This window comes from Lontra canadensis, unplaced genomic scaffold, assembly GCF_010015895.1.
Source record: "Lontra canadensis isolate GAN:19392208 unplaced genomic scaffold, GSC_riverotter_1.0 scaffold23, whole genome shotgun sequence".
NCBI lineage: Eukaryota > Metazoa > Chordata > Mammalia > Carnivora > Mustelidae > Lontra > Lontra canadensis.
In genome coordinates, this window is record NW_022631017.1 from 6,012,910 (window position 1) to 6,030,210 (window position 17,301).

Sequence of the window (17,301 nt, forward strand, 5' to 3'; positions counted from 1 at the left end):
ACACCCAGAATCACCAATAACAGCCCCAGCCAACACTTTGTGTCTAGCCACAATTGTTTAGCTTGCCTCTGCCCATGAGGACACAATCAGACAACTCCACACTGAGGCCAATCTACAAGACAAATGATCTGGGTTGCTCCAGCCTAGAGAGGTAAAATATGAAATCAGTGCTCTTTGACTGGATTCTGGAGTGAAACATTGTTGTAAAGGCCACTATGGGTTAACTGGAAGAAATCTGATACAATTTTACTGTATTAATGTTAACTTTTCTGGGGGGGGGTATGATCATGACACTATGGCTGTGCTGAAGAAGGTCCTTGTTCATAAGAAATAGCTGGTGAAATATTTAGGGCAAGGGGTCAAGACATTTGTAACCGACTTTCGAGATGGTTCAGAGAAAAAAGTGTGTGTGTGTGTGTGTGTGTGTGTCTGTGTGTGTGTAGAGAGAGAGAGGGGAGAGAAGGAGACACACAATTAAAGCAAATGTTGCAGGGGCGCCTGGGTGGCTCAGTGGGTTAAGCCTCTGCCTTCAGCTTAGGTCGTGATCTCAGGGTCCTGGGATTGAGCCCCGCATCGGGCTCTCTGCTCAGCAGGAAGCCTGCTTCCTCCTCTCTCTCCCTGTCTGCCTCTCTGTCTACTTGTGATTTCTGTCCAATAAATAAATAAAATCTTTTTTAAAAAAAAAGGAAATGTTGCAAAACTATGGGTAAATCTAGGTGAATGGGTTCACTGTACTCTTCCAATTTTTCTGTGGGTTTGGGAAGCTTTCACAATACAAAAGGTGGGGTGGGGCCTTACATTCATTCTGTAAAAGGCTGGTTACATTGGTTGCCTGCAGAGAACATTGGTGGCTGGGGTACAGAAGCAGGGAAATTTTCACTATTATATATTCCTTTTTGTACCTTTTGAATTTTGAACCAAATAAATGCATTTTCTATAACAGAACCAAAGTTTCTATCTAGAAACTTATTCCTCCCTAGAATTAACCCTTTATAGGATCAAAACTTGCTGAGTTAGGGGTGCCTGGGTGGCTCAGTGGGTTAAAGCCTCTGCCTTTGGCTCAGGTCATGATCCCAGGGTCCTGGGATCGAGCCCCACATTGGGCTCTCTGCTCAGCAGGGAGTCTGCTTCCCCCATCCCCGCCTGCCTCTCTGCCTACTTGTAATCTCTGTCATATAAACAAATAAAAAAAAAAAAAAAAAAAAACTTGCTGAGTTAAATTTTGCAAAGTAGACAAACATGGGAAGTCCCTGTAATGGTGTTTTTGCTTATTATGACATTCTATAAAGTAATCTGTACAGAAATTTTACACGGAAATTATCAAGCAAAAAAGAGCCGCTGCAAGTGTTTCTGGATGTCCTGGGGCTTTAAATGTTAGATAACACCTCAACATTACTTTTCTAACTCATGCTGCCTCCAAGGCTCTATCCTCCTTATTCCAATATACCTGATACCTTAATTGTTCCAGAAAACCTACAGCAATAACGCGCTTGACATAATACAACTGACCTAGTTCCCAGTACCTTTTGGCATTAAAAGTCACAAAAAATTACTTTGGAGCTGTCAGTGGAGGCTTCTTGTTACCTCTGGATACTGAAACTTTTGGGAGTCAGAGAGATGTTTCTCCTTAATCAAGCCATTACTTATATAGAAAATATAAAAGAGAAAGAAATCATGCCATGGCTGATTTCTATATAATTAATTGTAACAACGAACATAAAGCAGATCAATACATACTGATATAAAATAATCCTCAATTTATGTAACTAAGTAAAAACATCCGTGGTATATTGCAGAGGTAAATAGGTCCATGTGGTATCTTTCACTGTATATGCAGAGGATATCTCTGGAAGAATATAAAGAACCTAGAAATGGTGGGAGCCTCTGGGAGGGAAACACGTGGACTGGCAGGAAGACTTGCTTTTCTTTTCTTCTTCTTCTTTTTTATTTTAAGATTTTATTTATTTATTTGACAGAGAAAGAGAGAGAGCGAGCGCACAAGCAGGGGGAGCAGCAGGCAGAAACAGAGAGAGAAGCGGGCTCCTGGCTGAGCAAGGAGCCTGACACAGGACTTGATCCCAGGACCCTGGAATCATGACCTGAGCCGAAGGCAGCTTAACAAACTGAGCCACCCAGGCATCCCAAGACTTGCTTTTCTCCGTAAACTATTTTGGAACTGTTTTAAGTTTTCACCAACTGCATATTTTACTGATTTAAAAAAAAATAAAAAAAATAAATATATATATGTTTTGATAAATGCTGTCCAGTTCATGTCTTCTATGTGGGGCAAGTTTTTAAATCTAGAAGAAAATGAGAGCAACCTGTAATTCTACTATACAGAGAACTGCTATTAATGTTACATTGCATTTCTTTCTAATGAAATTTCTGGGTTTTGTAAGCAAAAATGTTTTCTGTTTTCTAATTCAATATACTGTCTTGCTCCATTATTTTTCTAAAAGTGAAAACATATTGCTTATTAAATATATATATATTTTAAAAAGTGGGTTCCAGAGCGTGGCTCAGTTGGTTAAGCAACCTCTACTCAGGTCATGATCCTGGAGTCCGGGGATAGAGTCCCGCATTGGCTTCCCGGCTCCACAGGGAGTCTGCTTCTCCCTCTGACCTTCTCCCCTCTCATTATCTCTCACTCACTCTCTCTTTCAAGTAAATAAATAAAATCTTAAAAAAAATAAATAAAAAAGTAGGATCCACACCCAGTGTGGAGCCCAATGTGTAGCTTGAACTCTCAACCACCAAGATCAAGACCTGAGCTGAGACCAAGAGTCAGTCACTCAACTGACTGAGCTACCCAGACACCCCTACATTCATTTTTTTAAGTAAGCTCTATGCTTGAACCCACAACCTGAGATCTAGAGTCCTACGCTCTACTGACCGAGCCAGTCAGGCATCCTTCTTAATTATACATTTAAAAGCACATTTTAAATATTTCAAATTTAAACATACACTTAAAAATATTTTGTAAGCATTTCCCCAGTCTTTAAGTTATTTTTTAAAGATTTATTTATTTATTTTAGAGAGAGTGCACAAGCGGGAGGCACAGGGAGTGGGAGAGAGAATCTCAAGCAGACTCCACACTGATGTAGAGCCCAGTGCAGGGCTCAATCTCATGACTCTGATATCACGACCAGAGCCAAAACCAAGAGGTGGAGGCTCAACTGACCAAGTTATTTTTCTTAAACATTTTATTTACTTACTTTTATATAAAAAGATTTTGTTTTATTTACTTTTTAAGTAGGTGCCATGCCCAGTGTGGAGCCCAACAGGAGGCTTGAATTCACGACCCTGAGATTAAAACATGAGTTGAGACTGAGTCGGACGTTTAACTGACTGATCCACCCAGGTGCCCCAAGATTTTACTTTTTTTAAAAGTAATCCAGGGCACCTGGGTGGCTCAGTCGGTTAAGCATCTGCCTTTGGCTCAGGTCATGATCCCAGGGTCCTGGGATTGAGTCCCATATCAGGCTCCCCGCCTCTCCCCCACCTACCTGTGCTCTCCCTCTCAAACAAACAAACAAACAAATAAATAAAATATTTAAGAAAAATAATCTCAAAAAAAAAAGAAGAAAAAGAAAAATAATCTCTATGCCCAATGTGGGGCTCGAACCTACAACCCCAAGATCAAGGGTCACATGCTCCACTGATTAAGTAGCCAGGCACCCTTCAAAAACATTTTAAATAGCTGCAGAGCATTCATCATAGCCCATGATACTAGTATTAAACATCTCTGCGCTTTCATTTTTAAATTTTTATTATGTTTTTTAAATTCTTAAAAAGTGTTTTTTATTTGTCAGAGAGAGAGAGAGAGCGCACGCACACAAGCAGGGGAAGAGGCAGGAAGAGGAAGCAGCAGGCTCCCCGCTGAGCAGGGAACCCAATGTGGGACTTGATCCCAGAAACCTGGGATCATGACCTGAGCCAAAGGCAGATGCTTAACTGACTGAGCCATCCAGGGGTCCCCAGACATTTGGGTTTTTAAAAAACTTTTTGGCAACTAAAAAGTGTAGAAGAGTATCTACAGCACTCTATACTTTGAATAAGAAAGGAAAGTAAGTAAGAAAACATACACGTATCTGCTCATTTGTGTGAAAATAAACGTAGGATAAATCAACTAGAGAGTAATGAGATCAGTGACAAGAGAGGTGGCTGAGAACTGGCAGGGAAGGATGGAAGGGTGGGAGAAGGGTGCAGTGAGGTGCTCCAGGTACACTCTCTGCAGAGCCCTGACTTTTGGAACCATGCTAATGGGTCATACTTTCAAAGGAAACTAAGTAGGTAAAATCAACAAGGACAGCAGGGAAAGACTCCATAATGAAATATGAACAGAAACAAGCAGAACTATATTTCAAATGACTAGCATAACTACTCGAAGGGAGGGGGGAAGCACTAGGCCATGCAACCGTCAAATGCGGTAGTTTGAAAGATTCATTTATTTAGGGGCACCTGGGTGGCTCAGCCAGTTAAGCACCTGCTTTTGGCTCAGGTCATGATCTCAGGGTCCCTGGGATCAAGTCTCACATTGGGCTCCTTACTCAGCGGGGAGCCTGCTTCTCCCTCTGCCTACCGCTCCCCCTGCATATGTGCGCGTGCTCTCTCTCTCTGTCTGTCTGACAAATAAGTAAATAAAATCTATACATAAAAAAGATTTATTTATTTTAGAGAGAGTGCACATGTGTTGGGGGGAGGGGTAGAGGGAAGGGGAGAGAGACTCTTAAGCAGACTCCAGCTGAACACAGAGCCTAATGTAGGTCTGAGTGCATAACCCTGAGATCACGACTTGAACTGAAACCAAGAGTCAGATGCTTAACCAATTGAGCCACCCAGGTACCCCATGAACACAGCATTTTGACTACAGACCTTTAGGCTAAAGACAGAACTGTAAACCGCACTGATGTCCATTAGTAGGTTTGTTTTTCACAGCGGTATGGATTAGCATTTCTGAAACTCTTTTCTGGGATTCCAGGATTGAGCAACTTAGTAAATATATTGTGCAGCTGCCTTTCTCAGTGTTAGAAAAGAGGAAACATGGAAGATGTTTGGAAATGGAAAAGAAGGAGACTTGAATAATGAACACAGCGGTCCTGGATTAGAATCCAAAGTATCAATATAAACTCAATGTTTTTATTTATTTGTTTGTTTATTGAGAGGAGCAGGAAGGGGGAGAGGGAGAGAGAGACTCTTAAGGAAGCTCCATGCCCAGCGCTGATCCCAACATGGGGCTCCAGCTCACAACCCCATAATCACAACCTGAGCCAAAATCAAGAGTGGGATACTTAACTAACTCAACCACCCAGGCAGCCCTGAACTCACTGTTTTTAATAAAGATTGATCTATAAATAGCTACAGATGTTGGTTGTGTGTAAAGATATACAGGTCAGTTGCAATGAACATGTAGTGTTCAGATCTTGGTTTCTAAATACTGTTCTCCACTAAAAGGAATAAGGCTCCTTTTTTTTTTTTTAACAAAAAAAGATTTTATTTATTTGACTGAGATCACAAGCAGGCAGAGAGGCAGGCAGAGAGAGAAAGGGAAGCAGGCTCCCCGCTGAGCAGAGACACCCCCCCCACAATGCAGGGCTTGATCCCAGGACCCTGAGATCATGACCTGAGCTGAAGGCAGAGGCTTAACCCACTGAACCACCCAGACACCCCAGGAATAAGGCTCCTCAAAGAAATGGCTATTCCAGGGCAGAGGTGGGAAAGTAAAAAATGAACATGGAACATTTTGTTTTGCTTGAAATTAAAGAAAGTGCTCAAGACATGATGGAAACATGTCAGAAGGACCAGTAGCCAATTTGGAGGAGTGGCCAATGGCCATCAAAGTAACAAGCATCAAGATAAGTGACTACAACAATTTATAACTCATTGAATAAAATAAGAATGTATGAGGGGCGCCTGGGTGCCTCAATCAGTTAAGTGTCTGCCTTCAGCTCAGGTCCTGATCTCCCTGCTCAGTGGGGAGTCTGCTTCTCCTTCTCCCTCTACTCCTTACCCCTGCTAGTATTCTTTCTCTCTCTCTCTCTCAAATAAATAAATAAATAAATAAACTCTTAAAAAAAAAAAAAAAGAATTTGTGAATTCATACTGATATAAACAAACACATAAGTAAAAAGGGAAAAGGAAAAGCTTTCTTAGATATAATGCCAACAATTAATGTAGAACAAATGATGGAATTAGACAATCTCAATTTGATGGCTATCATGGTAATAGCTAATTTTGTAAGGAAGGATTTGGTCAGGAATTATCAATGGAAGCTTAATGCAGTGTGTGCAAGTTAGATGAGCAACTGGACACCTGCACAGTGCTGAAGTATCCCCTCGAAGAAACTTACTAAGAAGCATCAGACACCATCCGAAGCACGTGCTCAAAGTTTACACCACTGGTAATGGGACAAGTCCATATTGTAAGGATATATCACTTCTGTGGCAATGCTACCACAAATGTATGACTTGAATCTAATCATGAGGAAATGGCATAGAAACCTGAATTGAGGGGCAATCTACAAAGTAAGTGGTTTGTACTCTTCAAAAATACCAAGGTCAGGGGCGCCTGGGTGGCTCATTGGGTTAAAGCCTCTGCCTTTGGCTCAGGTCATGATCTCTGGGTCCTGGGATCGAGCCCCGTGTTGGCCTCTCTGCTCAGCAGGAAGCCTGCTTCCCCAACTCTCTCTGCCTGCCTCTCTGCCTACTTGTGATCTCTCTCTCTGTCAAATAAATAAATAAAACCTTTAAAAAAATATCAAGGTCATAAAAGACAAAGAAAGATAGAGAACCTGTTCTAGATTTAAAGGCATGACAACAAAATTAGGCAGTGATCCTGCATCATAAACACAAAACAATGTAATTTTTTCCCCCTTTTGCTGAAAAGGACATTCTTGGGAAAATAGACCAAATCTGGAAAAGGACTGTTGATTAGATGACAATACTGTAACCATGCTAATCTGATTTTGTTAACCGTATAACTTATGGTTCTATGGGAGAATGTCACCATTTTTTGAAAGTACACACTGAAGTCCAAAGAATTTAGGGGCAAAGAGGCACCATGCTTGCAATTTACTCTCAAAATTGTGTTTGTGTGTGGGTGTGGGTGCGTGTGTGAGAGAGAGAGAGAGTGAGTGAGTGCAGGGGGAGAGGAAGAGAAGGTTAAAATGAATGGTAGCAAAACAGTAACATTTGGGGAATCTTGGTGAAGGGGATATGAAAGTCCTTATACTACTCTTCAGCTTTAACTTTTCTAGAAGTCTGGCATTCTTTCATCACGCACACACATACACACCTCTGACACCGAAGGTAATGCACTGAATATCCTTGATCATAAATAATCTTTGTTTCCCTAGGAAAGATCGATGTACCTGGCACAGAAAGGTTTCTGAATACTTATAAATGCGGAGGAGCAAGGCAGTGGAAAAGGAGGACGAAGGAGGGTCCACTCCAGGGCTGCAGGCAGGGTGCAGAGCGGCAACTCTGGGCGGTGCTCAGGATGAGGCGGAAGCGGAAGCAAGAGTTGTTAAAGGATCGGCCGATGGGGGCAGGGCGTGGGGTGAGAACCAAAGCTGATGGCATTTGGGATGCTTTTCAGAGACATGGTCCTTCTCTGGGTTTACCAAACTGCCCAAGGTAATTTGGGATCCTTCCCGCCGTATGCATCCCTCTGGTGCAGGGCAGTTACCACTGATGAGTCACACTGAGACCCGGAGCCTTTCCGGTTGGCACCCGGGAAGCAGCCCCAACTTCTTCACCCAGTCCGTAGTTACATCACCTAGTGGCTTACTCCGTGATGTACGTAAATAATCTACACTAAACTCTAATTTTAAATGCCCATAGTACATTTCATCAAGTATATGTATCAATGGGCTTTCATTAAGTATTTGCTATTTGCTGTTAGGGACTGCACTAAGTGCTTTATGTGAATTATCTCATTTAATCCTCCAATATCCCCATGAAATGGTACCAGTAAATGTCTATTTCACTGATGAGGAAAATTAAGTCTAGAGAGGTAAGTTAAAGTAACACTGACTCTGTGTCGTAAAGCTTAGACTTAAATCCCTAAGTCTGACTCTAGAGACCCCACTCCAAACCATAATGCTAGGATGGATAAACATTTTAATTAGGAAGAAAAAATGTAATCAACCATAAGTTGGAAACTGGAAGTCAATAGATTGGGAGGTTAGGATGAAAACGACATGATGTGAAATACACATTCCATTTTTCTGTTCTGTAATCCTCCAAACGTTCGCGTGCTAGAGCAAACGTACCTGACAGAAGAGCTGCTGGCTTCCCGTTCCAGGTGTGTTACTGAAGGTGCTGGTAGATTTGGAAGAAGAAACTGGAAGACGATGAGACACGCTGACTGGTACTGGAGTCCTGTTTGGCTGGGTCAGCTGGTCTCCCGTAAAGTTTGATCCTGACGCACCCGACTGAACCGCAGACCCAAGACTAGGATGGGCAGTGCTGGAGGAGCTGACAACAGGGAATCGACTGGGTCCTGACATGCCGGTCACTGAGGGCACGGGGGTGAAGCCAGGTCTTCCTTGGGAGACACCGCTCTGCCCAGGTGACAGGTGTAATACGGTTGGCGATGCCTGCTGCAAGGGCATCTGTCCACCGACGATCTGAGGAGAGGCATGATTGACTATCACGGGGCTTCCAGAGGCGGCAAATGTCTGCCCAGACACCAACTGGACGGCGGCGTTCTGGTTATTCAGCATCTGCCCAGAATACGGTTGGTTGGTCCTGAGCATGTTGGAGGAGTTTCTGTTCAACATGACATGCTCTGAGGCCACTTGGCCGGAGATGAGCTGAGAAGGTTGAGTCTGAAGCAGTTGCCCATTTATGGTCTGGACGTGGTGTACCGAGTTGGAACTGACGGAAAGGCTTGTGGGTATGAGGAACTGACTTTGGGGCGTGTGAGGCTGGCCCATGGGAGAATGAATAACGATACTACCCCCAGCGCTGCTCACTGCCTGTGAGGTGACTGGTTTTCTTGTGTTTTGTTGGTTTACAATGTTCACGGACATGTGTGGTCCGACGACGGAGCCCTGGGGTGAGCTGGCAGAGGCAAAAGAGATCCCTTGTTGAACGTGGTGCTGCTGTATTCCCAAATTGTTCACATTGTATGTATTCTGCTGACCCATCTGAATAGGCTTTGGCTGGATATTGATTGGGACTTTATTTGAATTTGGTGCAAGACCCCTCTGTATGATGATGTTATGCACGGGTAAAGATGTCTGAAAGTTTGTGCTGTTAAATGGAACAGTGACAGGCTGTGCTACTGGACTGGAACTGGAGTTCCCAAACAACGAGTTGCCGTTAGGAGTCTGTCTGTGGACCAGGAGCCCTCCACTCACGTTTGATGGGGCTTGCTGCCCGCTGCCTTTCAATATGATTTGAGATCCATCTAGGTTATTAATAGTCATCATGGAAGGCTGATTACCAAATGACCCAATTAGCTGTATTTGACCAGAGCCACTAATCTGGCTGCTGTTAGACAGATGCTGGCTGGGAACACTGATGCCCACGTGTTGCATAAAGCCATGTTGTACACCCACCGTATTGCTTGCAAACGATGCTCCGACAGGCACGTGAGTCACCCCTATAGGCTGCAGCGTCTGACCTGAGTAATTCGAAACATTAGAAGCCTGAGTAAAGGATGCTGATGAAGAAGGATGAAGCTGAGCTTGTGCAAACTGTTGGCTTGAACCTATACTGGCATCCAAATATGCCTCTTCGGCCAATGTCTGTTCAGTGATATTGGCCTCCTGCAAGGATTTCTGAAGAATGTCGAAAGGTTGGTCCTCACTGAGATCAGGAAGAGGAGAAGACTCAAGTTCATCTTCCAGAAACTGAAGGCTACTTGAGAGTGGCAGTCCATCACTGGGCCCTTCTCCAAGCTGGTTGCTTACAGCTTTGAGGGATGACTTAGGATCAGCATTCTAAAAGGAAAAGCAGTGTGTTACCTGGCATATCGAACCTTGGAAAGATATTAAAAAAACAATAATAATAAAAAGCGCCTCACTTTTGAACAGGATAAAGCCTAACAGTCTGCTTTTCAGGCACGAGCTCTCCAAAGTGCTTAACTTATTCTGATGTTCTCTTTCCTTAGTAACATCTAATATTGTTTGTGTTAAGTGTACCCATTCAGTGCTCTGGTAAATTATTTATAGAAAGTAGATAAGTAACAGGAACATACTGATGACTACCTGGAGTTCAGCTTCATTTTTGGTGATATTGGGACACACTTGATTTTTCAGGATTGCCCCCAGTCCAGGGCTTGAGTGAGACTCAGCCCAGGGTGTGTGTGTATCCTGGAGATGGCCATGTCTAGTCCTCTGTATGATGGGAGTCTGAGCGAGTTTTGGGCATTCTGGGTATTGTTCTGTTAGAGGTCCAGAAGGTAGCCCAGAGTTAGCCCTGTCTTTCAAAGCTTCTCAGACCCACCTCCCATGTTCTAACCCCTAACACCCTAAGCAAGACCAGTCCAGACAAAAACAAGCTTCCCACATAAAATGAATAAATGCTTGTTTGATTTCTTAGAAAGAATCAGCCTATTATGATGCTTTCAAGACTACTTTCAGTGTCCTATTTACAAGTAAGAGTCCATCAACAGTTTATTGAGCACCCACTTGTGTGTTAGTTTGTGTCCTCAAGGAGTCCTTAGGAATGGGCATTCTAGCTAGAGACAACACAGCCATATGAAGAAAACTGAACATGATCACAAGTAGGCATAGAGGCAGGCAGAGGGAGAGGGAGAAGCAGGCTCCCTGCTGAGCAGAGAGCCCGATGTGGGACTCTATCCCAGGACCCTGGGATCACGACCTGAGCCGAAGGCAGCTGTCCAACCAACTGAGCCACCCAGGTGCCCCAAAATATTTCTACTAAAAAAAAATTCCTACTATACCTTACATCATGATGGAATAGAAATGCCCAATAAATACATACCGAATTAAACAGTCTGAAAAGTTAAATTAATATTCACATGCAAGGGGGAAAGTTGGTAAATAAAAATCATTAATGTTGAGGGGCAGGCTAAATATCTACTTTATGGGCTTAATGGCACCACATGAAGTTATTACTCATTACTCAGAATGAACTTCAGAAAAGCTCCTGGTTTGCAAGCCTTATGGGAGATCGGTACTGTGACTTTAAAACCACCCCTAGCACGTGGAGGTGTTTCACGTGATATGATCCGACCTAACTCACACACATTCAAATACTTGAAAGAAAGGTGCATTCCCAAGGACTTTCCAAATACTATTCCATGTTATAGATGAAGAAAATAAAAGTCCCTGCTGATAAGTTAACATTTATTGAGCACTGTACCAAGTAATTTCCACAGACTAGTCAATTAATGTTAACCAACCTAGGAAGTAGTTCTATTATTCTCCTGGTTTCATAAATAAGGAAACTGAACCTTACAGAGATGTAGTGCTAGATCCAAGGTTACATGGCGAGTAAGTGTTAGAGTAAGGATTCAAACCTGGGCAGTCTGACTCTGGGTTATGACAGAAGTAGGCACTTGAAAAGATGAAAGCAATATAGGCATAACCATAGTTATTTGGATGTAGTCTGCAAGCAGGACTTCCCTATCCCCCAGAGGTCAGGTTTCTTATCTAGATGCTCCTAGAGCTTGAGAATATGGGATCCAGAATGGGTGACCTGAGGGAGAGTCCTAGCTCTGCGATGTCTGGCTGTAGACTTTTGAGTAAGTACTAACCTCTCTGTGCTTTAATTTCCTCATGTATAAAATACAGGTCATAATAGATCGTACTTCACAGAGTTACCGTGTGGATTAATGTGCTTAATCATGCTAAACTCTTGGTGCCAAGAATATGATACGCTCAGTAAGTTTTAGTTATTACCTTTTTTTCTTGCTTAAGATGGAAATGTTTAGTAAGTAACTACAATTAAGAATAATTTCTTTAAAGCTTTGTGATAAGGTCTAAAACATTCTAGTATGACTGTCTTAGGTTATCACATTTTAGAGTCATTTTAGAAAGACAGTTGAAAGCTCGGGAAAATGGCAAAGTAAATCTCATATAGCTTATCTGAATCAACGAAGTTAGAAGGAGACCACGTCAACACCATTCAGTAGGTCCTCCCTCCGTGTCAATTATAAGAGACAAGGTAATAACTTTCATCAGGCTCCAAAGGCAATGAAAGCCTTGGTTCACAAGCCATCAATGAGACAGAAACACTTTACCACTGGATTCAGTTTCTAATACTCACACTGGAGTTGGCGAAAATTGAATTTGAATTGGCTGCAGAATATCCTGCATTAGTCAAGTCATCATTGCTCTGCAAAGGTACAAATTTGATAAAGTGATTACTTTAATTGTAAAGAAGACCCAAAATTTATATCTGCAACATTCTAAGTATTACTTACAGATTTATTACTAGGTCCATGTAGAAAATAGTTCAATGCTTGTGGGTCTCTGGAAAACAGCAAAAAGAAAGGAAAACAGCAAATAAATATGTGACCTATATTTGGGATTCATTTTCACTAGGGTAAAAAGAAAATGACATATTGGCCTGAGTAACATTCTCTCCCTATTTTTAAACAATTTTATTAATAGTTTTTTATTATTGATTTTTTAAAAAAAGATTTTATTTAATTATTTGACAGAGAGATAGAGAGAGAGCACAAGTAAGCAGGCAGAGGGAGAGAGAGAAGCAGGCTCTCTGCTGAGCAGGGAGCCCAATGCGGGGCTTGATCTCAGGACCCTGGAATCATGACCCGAGCCGAAGGCAGCCGCCCAACCAACTAAGCCACCCAGGCGCCCCTTATTATTGATTTCTTGATGTTGTTCCATTTCCTATTATCATTCATATCTGCCTCCTGGGATTTGTTAGAGGTAAATTTAATAAAGGACAGCTCAATTATGAACCCTATAGTATCCAAATATTTTGTCTTTTTCTTTGCTCATCAGTATTCTATGTTGATTTTCATTTTAAAAGCCCACCCGGGTTTTTTTGTTGTTTTTTTTTAAATTTTAAATAATCTCTACTCCCAACATGGGGATTGAACTAAAGACCCCGAGATCGAGAGTCACATGCTCCACCGACTGAGCCAGCCAGGCACCCCAAAAACCCACCCAGTTTTTAATATGCTTATTAGGTTGTTTTAGTACAGTGAACCTCACACATTTGATTTACCCTGATTTTGGAAGGAGTGTCTTACCCGATAAGATCAAGGAGACACGAGTCATCATCATCATCCATGACAACTGTAAGAAAAGGAATAAAGTGCTGATTAGCCAAGCAGATTAAAGCCAACAGCATCAGTACAACATAAAAATACACTCTTTATTTTCCTAGGTAAAGTAACTGTGTAATTTGTGTACTTTTTTTCCTCTAATTGCTTGTTTTTAATGGCATTTTTTTTTTTAAAGATTTTATTTATTTGTCAGAGAGGGAGGGAGAGAGAGCGAGCACAGGCAGACAGAATGGCAGGCAGAGGTAGAGGGAGAAGCAGGCTCCCTGCCAAGCAAGGGGCCCGATGTGGGACTCGATCCCAGGATGCTGGGATCATGACCTGAGCCAAAGGCAGCTGCTTAACCAACTGAGCCACCCAGGCATCCCTTTAATGGCATTTTTAAAATTTTGTGGTCTTTAAGACACTGAATATTCAATTTAAGTTGTTCTTATTGAATGCAAATCCTTAACTTACAAGTCAAAAAGGAATCTAGATAAATCCAAGATAATTGGCAGCAACCCTTCCCACACAGATTCCCAAAGGGACTGTAAACCAGGAACAGCAACTTCCTCAAAATCTACCATGAAAATGGGGGAGAAATAGTATTTTTGTTTTAGAAAAAAAAAAAAAATCTTATGTATTCAGAGGCCTTGTGCGTTTTATGACTGACTGTTTCCAAACATGGTGAGCAATCTGGATTTCTTGCCATATTTTGGCTCTCTTTACAAAAACAGAAAAAGCCAGTTCTCCCTACTTTTGGAGACAGAGGAGACACCACAGCCCCAAGCAGTCCTGCCTCAGGCTTGGCCCCAGAGGTCCCATATTTCTCCCCAGGCAGCAGCACCGCCAACTGTTTGATTCCAAACAATCTATATGCCATCGGTAGAATCTTTAAAGTAGAAAATCTCAACCCCCAACTCCCCCCAGCTCTGAGCCCCAAGCTCCTTCTCTCCCCAGCCGCAGACAGCATCAAGCTCAGCCAGCGCGATTACTGTGCTCCGGCTGAAACAGTAACAACTGGACGAGTTCCAAGAGCAGTTCTCCCCCTTTCTCCTCCCTCCCCCGAGATCCGGTAAACTTACACTAGTGATCCGACACCTGGCAACACTGCTTCGCACCCATTTCGAGCCATGCGTGGAATAATTTACATCACGGAATGCCGGGGCCAAGAGTTCTGGAGCAGTTGGAAAGGGCAGTTGTGAACGGCAGTTGGACGCAGGAATGAAATCCTGAAGAGATGCCCAGAAGAGGGACACGCCCGAAGAAGGCAGAAGGGATAATTTCCACTCAATGTTTTTTCTTGGTTAAAACCAAGATCTCCTCTCCAGTTCCCCCAAACTCCCCATCCTATCAGTCACAAGGCCAAACAAGTATAAAACTGGCTCCTGCCACATGGAAGGAAACTTGCTTCCTCCAGGAAGGGTCTGGAAGGGGTAAGTATCCCCCAATGTAAGACCTTCCTGTTGGGGGGGAGGGGGCTGAATTCGTTCAGCTGCTGAATGGCCTGGGGTGATCAGAAGTGGAACTCTGGTGGATGACCAGCGAGACAGGAGGAAGAAGAGGGGAAAGCTGATCCAAGGGTAACCTGCAGGCTAAAGCTGTGAAAGCAGGCCAGGTGAAATCCGCTTTGAGGACTCAGGAGTTACAAAGGAACATGCTAGCATGACCATACTTCTGAGGAGTGAAAATGTCACAGGAAGGAAAAGCAAGGAAACTTATCATTAAATAGATACATGGAAATCTGCAGGAAGGGCTTCTCTTAAATCCTGATACTGAGTATGGCAGAACTACATCAGCCACAGCTCATTACTGTGCCACAAGCTTGTCTCCCAGATACCACAATCACATGGAATAAATTGGGCAATTTTGACATATCATTAAGCCTATAAAGTGGATATTATTTCTTTACTTTGATATGACTTTTTAAATGGAGTTCCACTATATCCTTTGTAAATTATTTTTTATAGTGTTTAACAGTTTCTGGAACAAACTTAGGAAAACACTGTAAGTGAAAACTAGCCTGTACCCAAACCACCTTTCCCAACTATCCCTGCTTCCCTCTCTATTTTATATCTGTACGAGTTCCTCTAGCAGAGGAGACACCCAAGGGTTAACTCGTTGAGAAAGGAAGTCAGCACCAGTCACCTCTACCAAGGCGTCACCTCCACTGGGACTTTCAAGCCCAGAAAACATTGGCCGATGTTCGAAGTAACAAGCTACTCCTGAGTAGCACAAGAGATCAATTTTATAATACTGGATGAAATAAACAGCCATTGTGGACCCTCCCCTATCAAACCCAACGGACTGCTAAAAAGGTTGACAGAACGCTCCCCGGGGATATCTGTCCCAGTCAGTGGCATATGTCCTACCAGACAGGCCTCTGACTCTAACCCCCTTTGGGTAGAATTCCAGGAGCCTTTATAGTCAGGGGTACCCTGGGAATTCTACTTTTTAAAGGGCCATACTCTTTTCTGACTTTAAACAGTTTCAAAGAGATGACTCCCATTCCTATGTCCCCAGCTCTATGTAAGGCCAAAACACAATCATCCTCCACCTAACCCAGCAGGTCTTTTCCCCAGGAGGACACACGGTCCACCAAAGTTAATTCCCCAAAGGAGAGGTGTAGAAATTAACAATTCGGAAGTGGGAAGACAACCTGAGGATCAGAAACTGACTTCAAAAATGAAGAGTTTAGGGGCGCCTGGGTGGCTCAGTTGGTTAAGCAACTGCCTTCAGCTCAGGTCATGATCCTGGAGTCCTGGGATCGAGTCCCACATCGGGCCCCCTGCTCAGCAGGAAGTCTGCTTCTCCTGCTGACCTCTCTCCTCTCATCTCTCTCTCTTTCACTGTCTCTCTCTACCTCTCAAATAAATAAATGAAATTAAAAAAAAAAAAAATGAAGAGTTTAGTTCTCTTTGGAAAGGTTCTCCCTTTCCTTGCTGACTCTTCTCTCCTGAAAGTAACAACCCTGGAATCACTAAATGGCCTCTGGCCACAAGTGAAGTTTATAACATGGGAAAGAGGAGGCTCCCTCTTAGGGAAAACCTCTAGATCAATGGTTAAAAACTACTACTTAGCCCAGCACACACTCAGTAACAGCAGCTCACAACAGGAGGATTTGTCAGCAGGAAGGAGACTGTAGTTCTTACAGAATCCTGACAGGCATCACAAGAGGTCAGAAATCACTACCCCAGACACCTGATTACCACTCCTCTTTTTTTTTTTTTTTTTAAGTAGGCTCTATGCCCACCATGGGGCGTGAACTCATGACTCTGAGATCAAGACCTGAGCCAAGATCAAGAATTGGACGCTTAACCAACTGAGTCACCCTGGTGCCCTCTGATTACCACTCCTAAAAAAAAATTGAAGCTATTAAAATTGTCCTTATGCAAGTCAACACTTTGAATAATAGCTTCTAATCAAGAGGACACAGCATAAAAGTGACATTTTTAATCAGTTTTTAAATTTTTAAATCAGTGGGGGAAAGATGTTAGCTGTATGGAGAAAAGATGGTGGATCTGTACTTTACTAAAAAAATCCAATACTCCCAATTCATATCACAAAGGGCATTTCTTCCTAAATACATAAAGAGCTCCTATAACCAAGAAAAATAGTTACCCTGCAGAAAATCAAAGGGTATGAACAGTCAGTTCATTAAAAAAGGAAAGCAGCCCTGGGGCGCCTGGGTGGTTCAGTGGGTTAAAGCCTCTGCCTCGGGCTCAGGTCATGATTTCAGGGTCCTGGGATCGAGCCCTGCATTGGGGAGCCTGCTTCCTCCTCTCTCCCTGCCTGCCTCTCTGCCTACTTGTGACCTCTGTCTGTCAAATAAATAAATAAAATCTTAAAAAAAAAAAAAAAAAAAAAGGAAAGCAGCCCTTAAACATATAAAAAGAATCAACCTCACTTTGAATAAGAGAAATAGGAATTTAAAATTTCAGTGAGATCTTAGTATTTATCAGACTGGCAAAGATAAACAGGTTTTTTGGACTATGCCGATCTATAAGTGGGGAAATGGGAACTTTTATACCTTGCTATCAAGAGTGTAAACTCCATAACCTCTGGAGAGGCCAATTTAGCAGTATCTTTCAAAAT

The 17,301-nt window shown here is 42.7% G+C and overlaps 1 protein-coding gene across 3 annotated transcripts in view; it reads right to left on the reverse strand.

Annotated features, from left to right (window-relative positions):
• Nucleotides 1–17,301, reverse strand: part of BICRAL (BRD4 interacting chromatin remodeling complex associated protein like) — a 93,626-nt gene that overhangs the window by 26,253 nt on the left and 50,072 nt on the right. For 2 of the 3 annotated variants that reach the window (XM_032862155.1, XM_032862156.1), the window contains 4 exons: nt 13,195–13,240; nt 12,400–12,448; nt 12,243–12,311; nt 8,273–9,949 (listed from right to left, as the gene is read on the reverse strand). In XM_032862155.1, coding sequence (XP_032718046.1) covers nt 8,273–9,949; nt 12,243–12,311; nt 12,400–12,448; nt 13,195–13,235 — 1,836 coding nt within the window. In that variant the 5' untranslated portion in view covers nt 13,236–13,240. Of the gene's footprint in view, nt 1–8,272; nt 9,950–12,242; nt 12,312–12,399; nt 12,449–13,194; nt 13,241–14,291; nt 14,373–17,301 lie in introns of those variants that run through there. The other variant, XM_032862154.1, reaches the window with a different exon arrangement.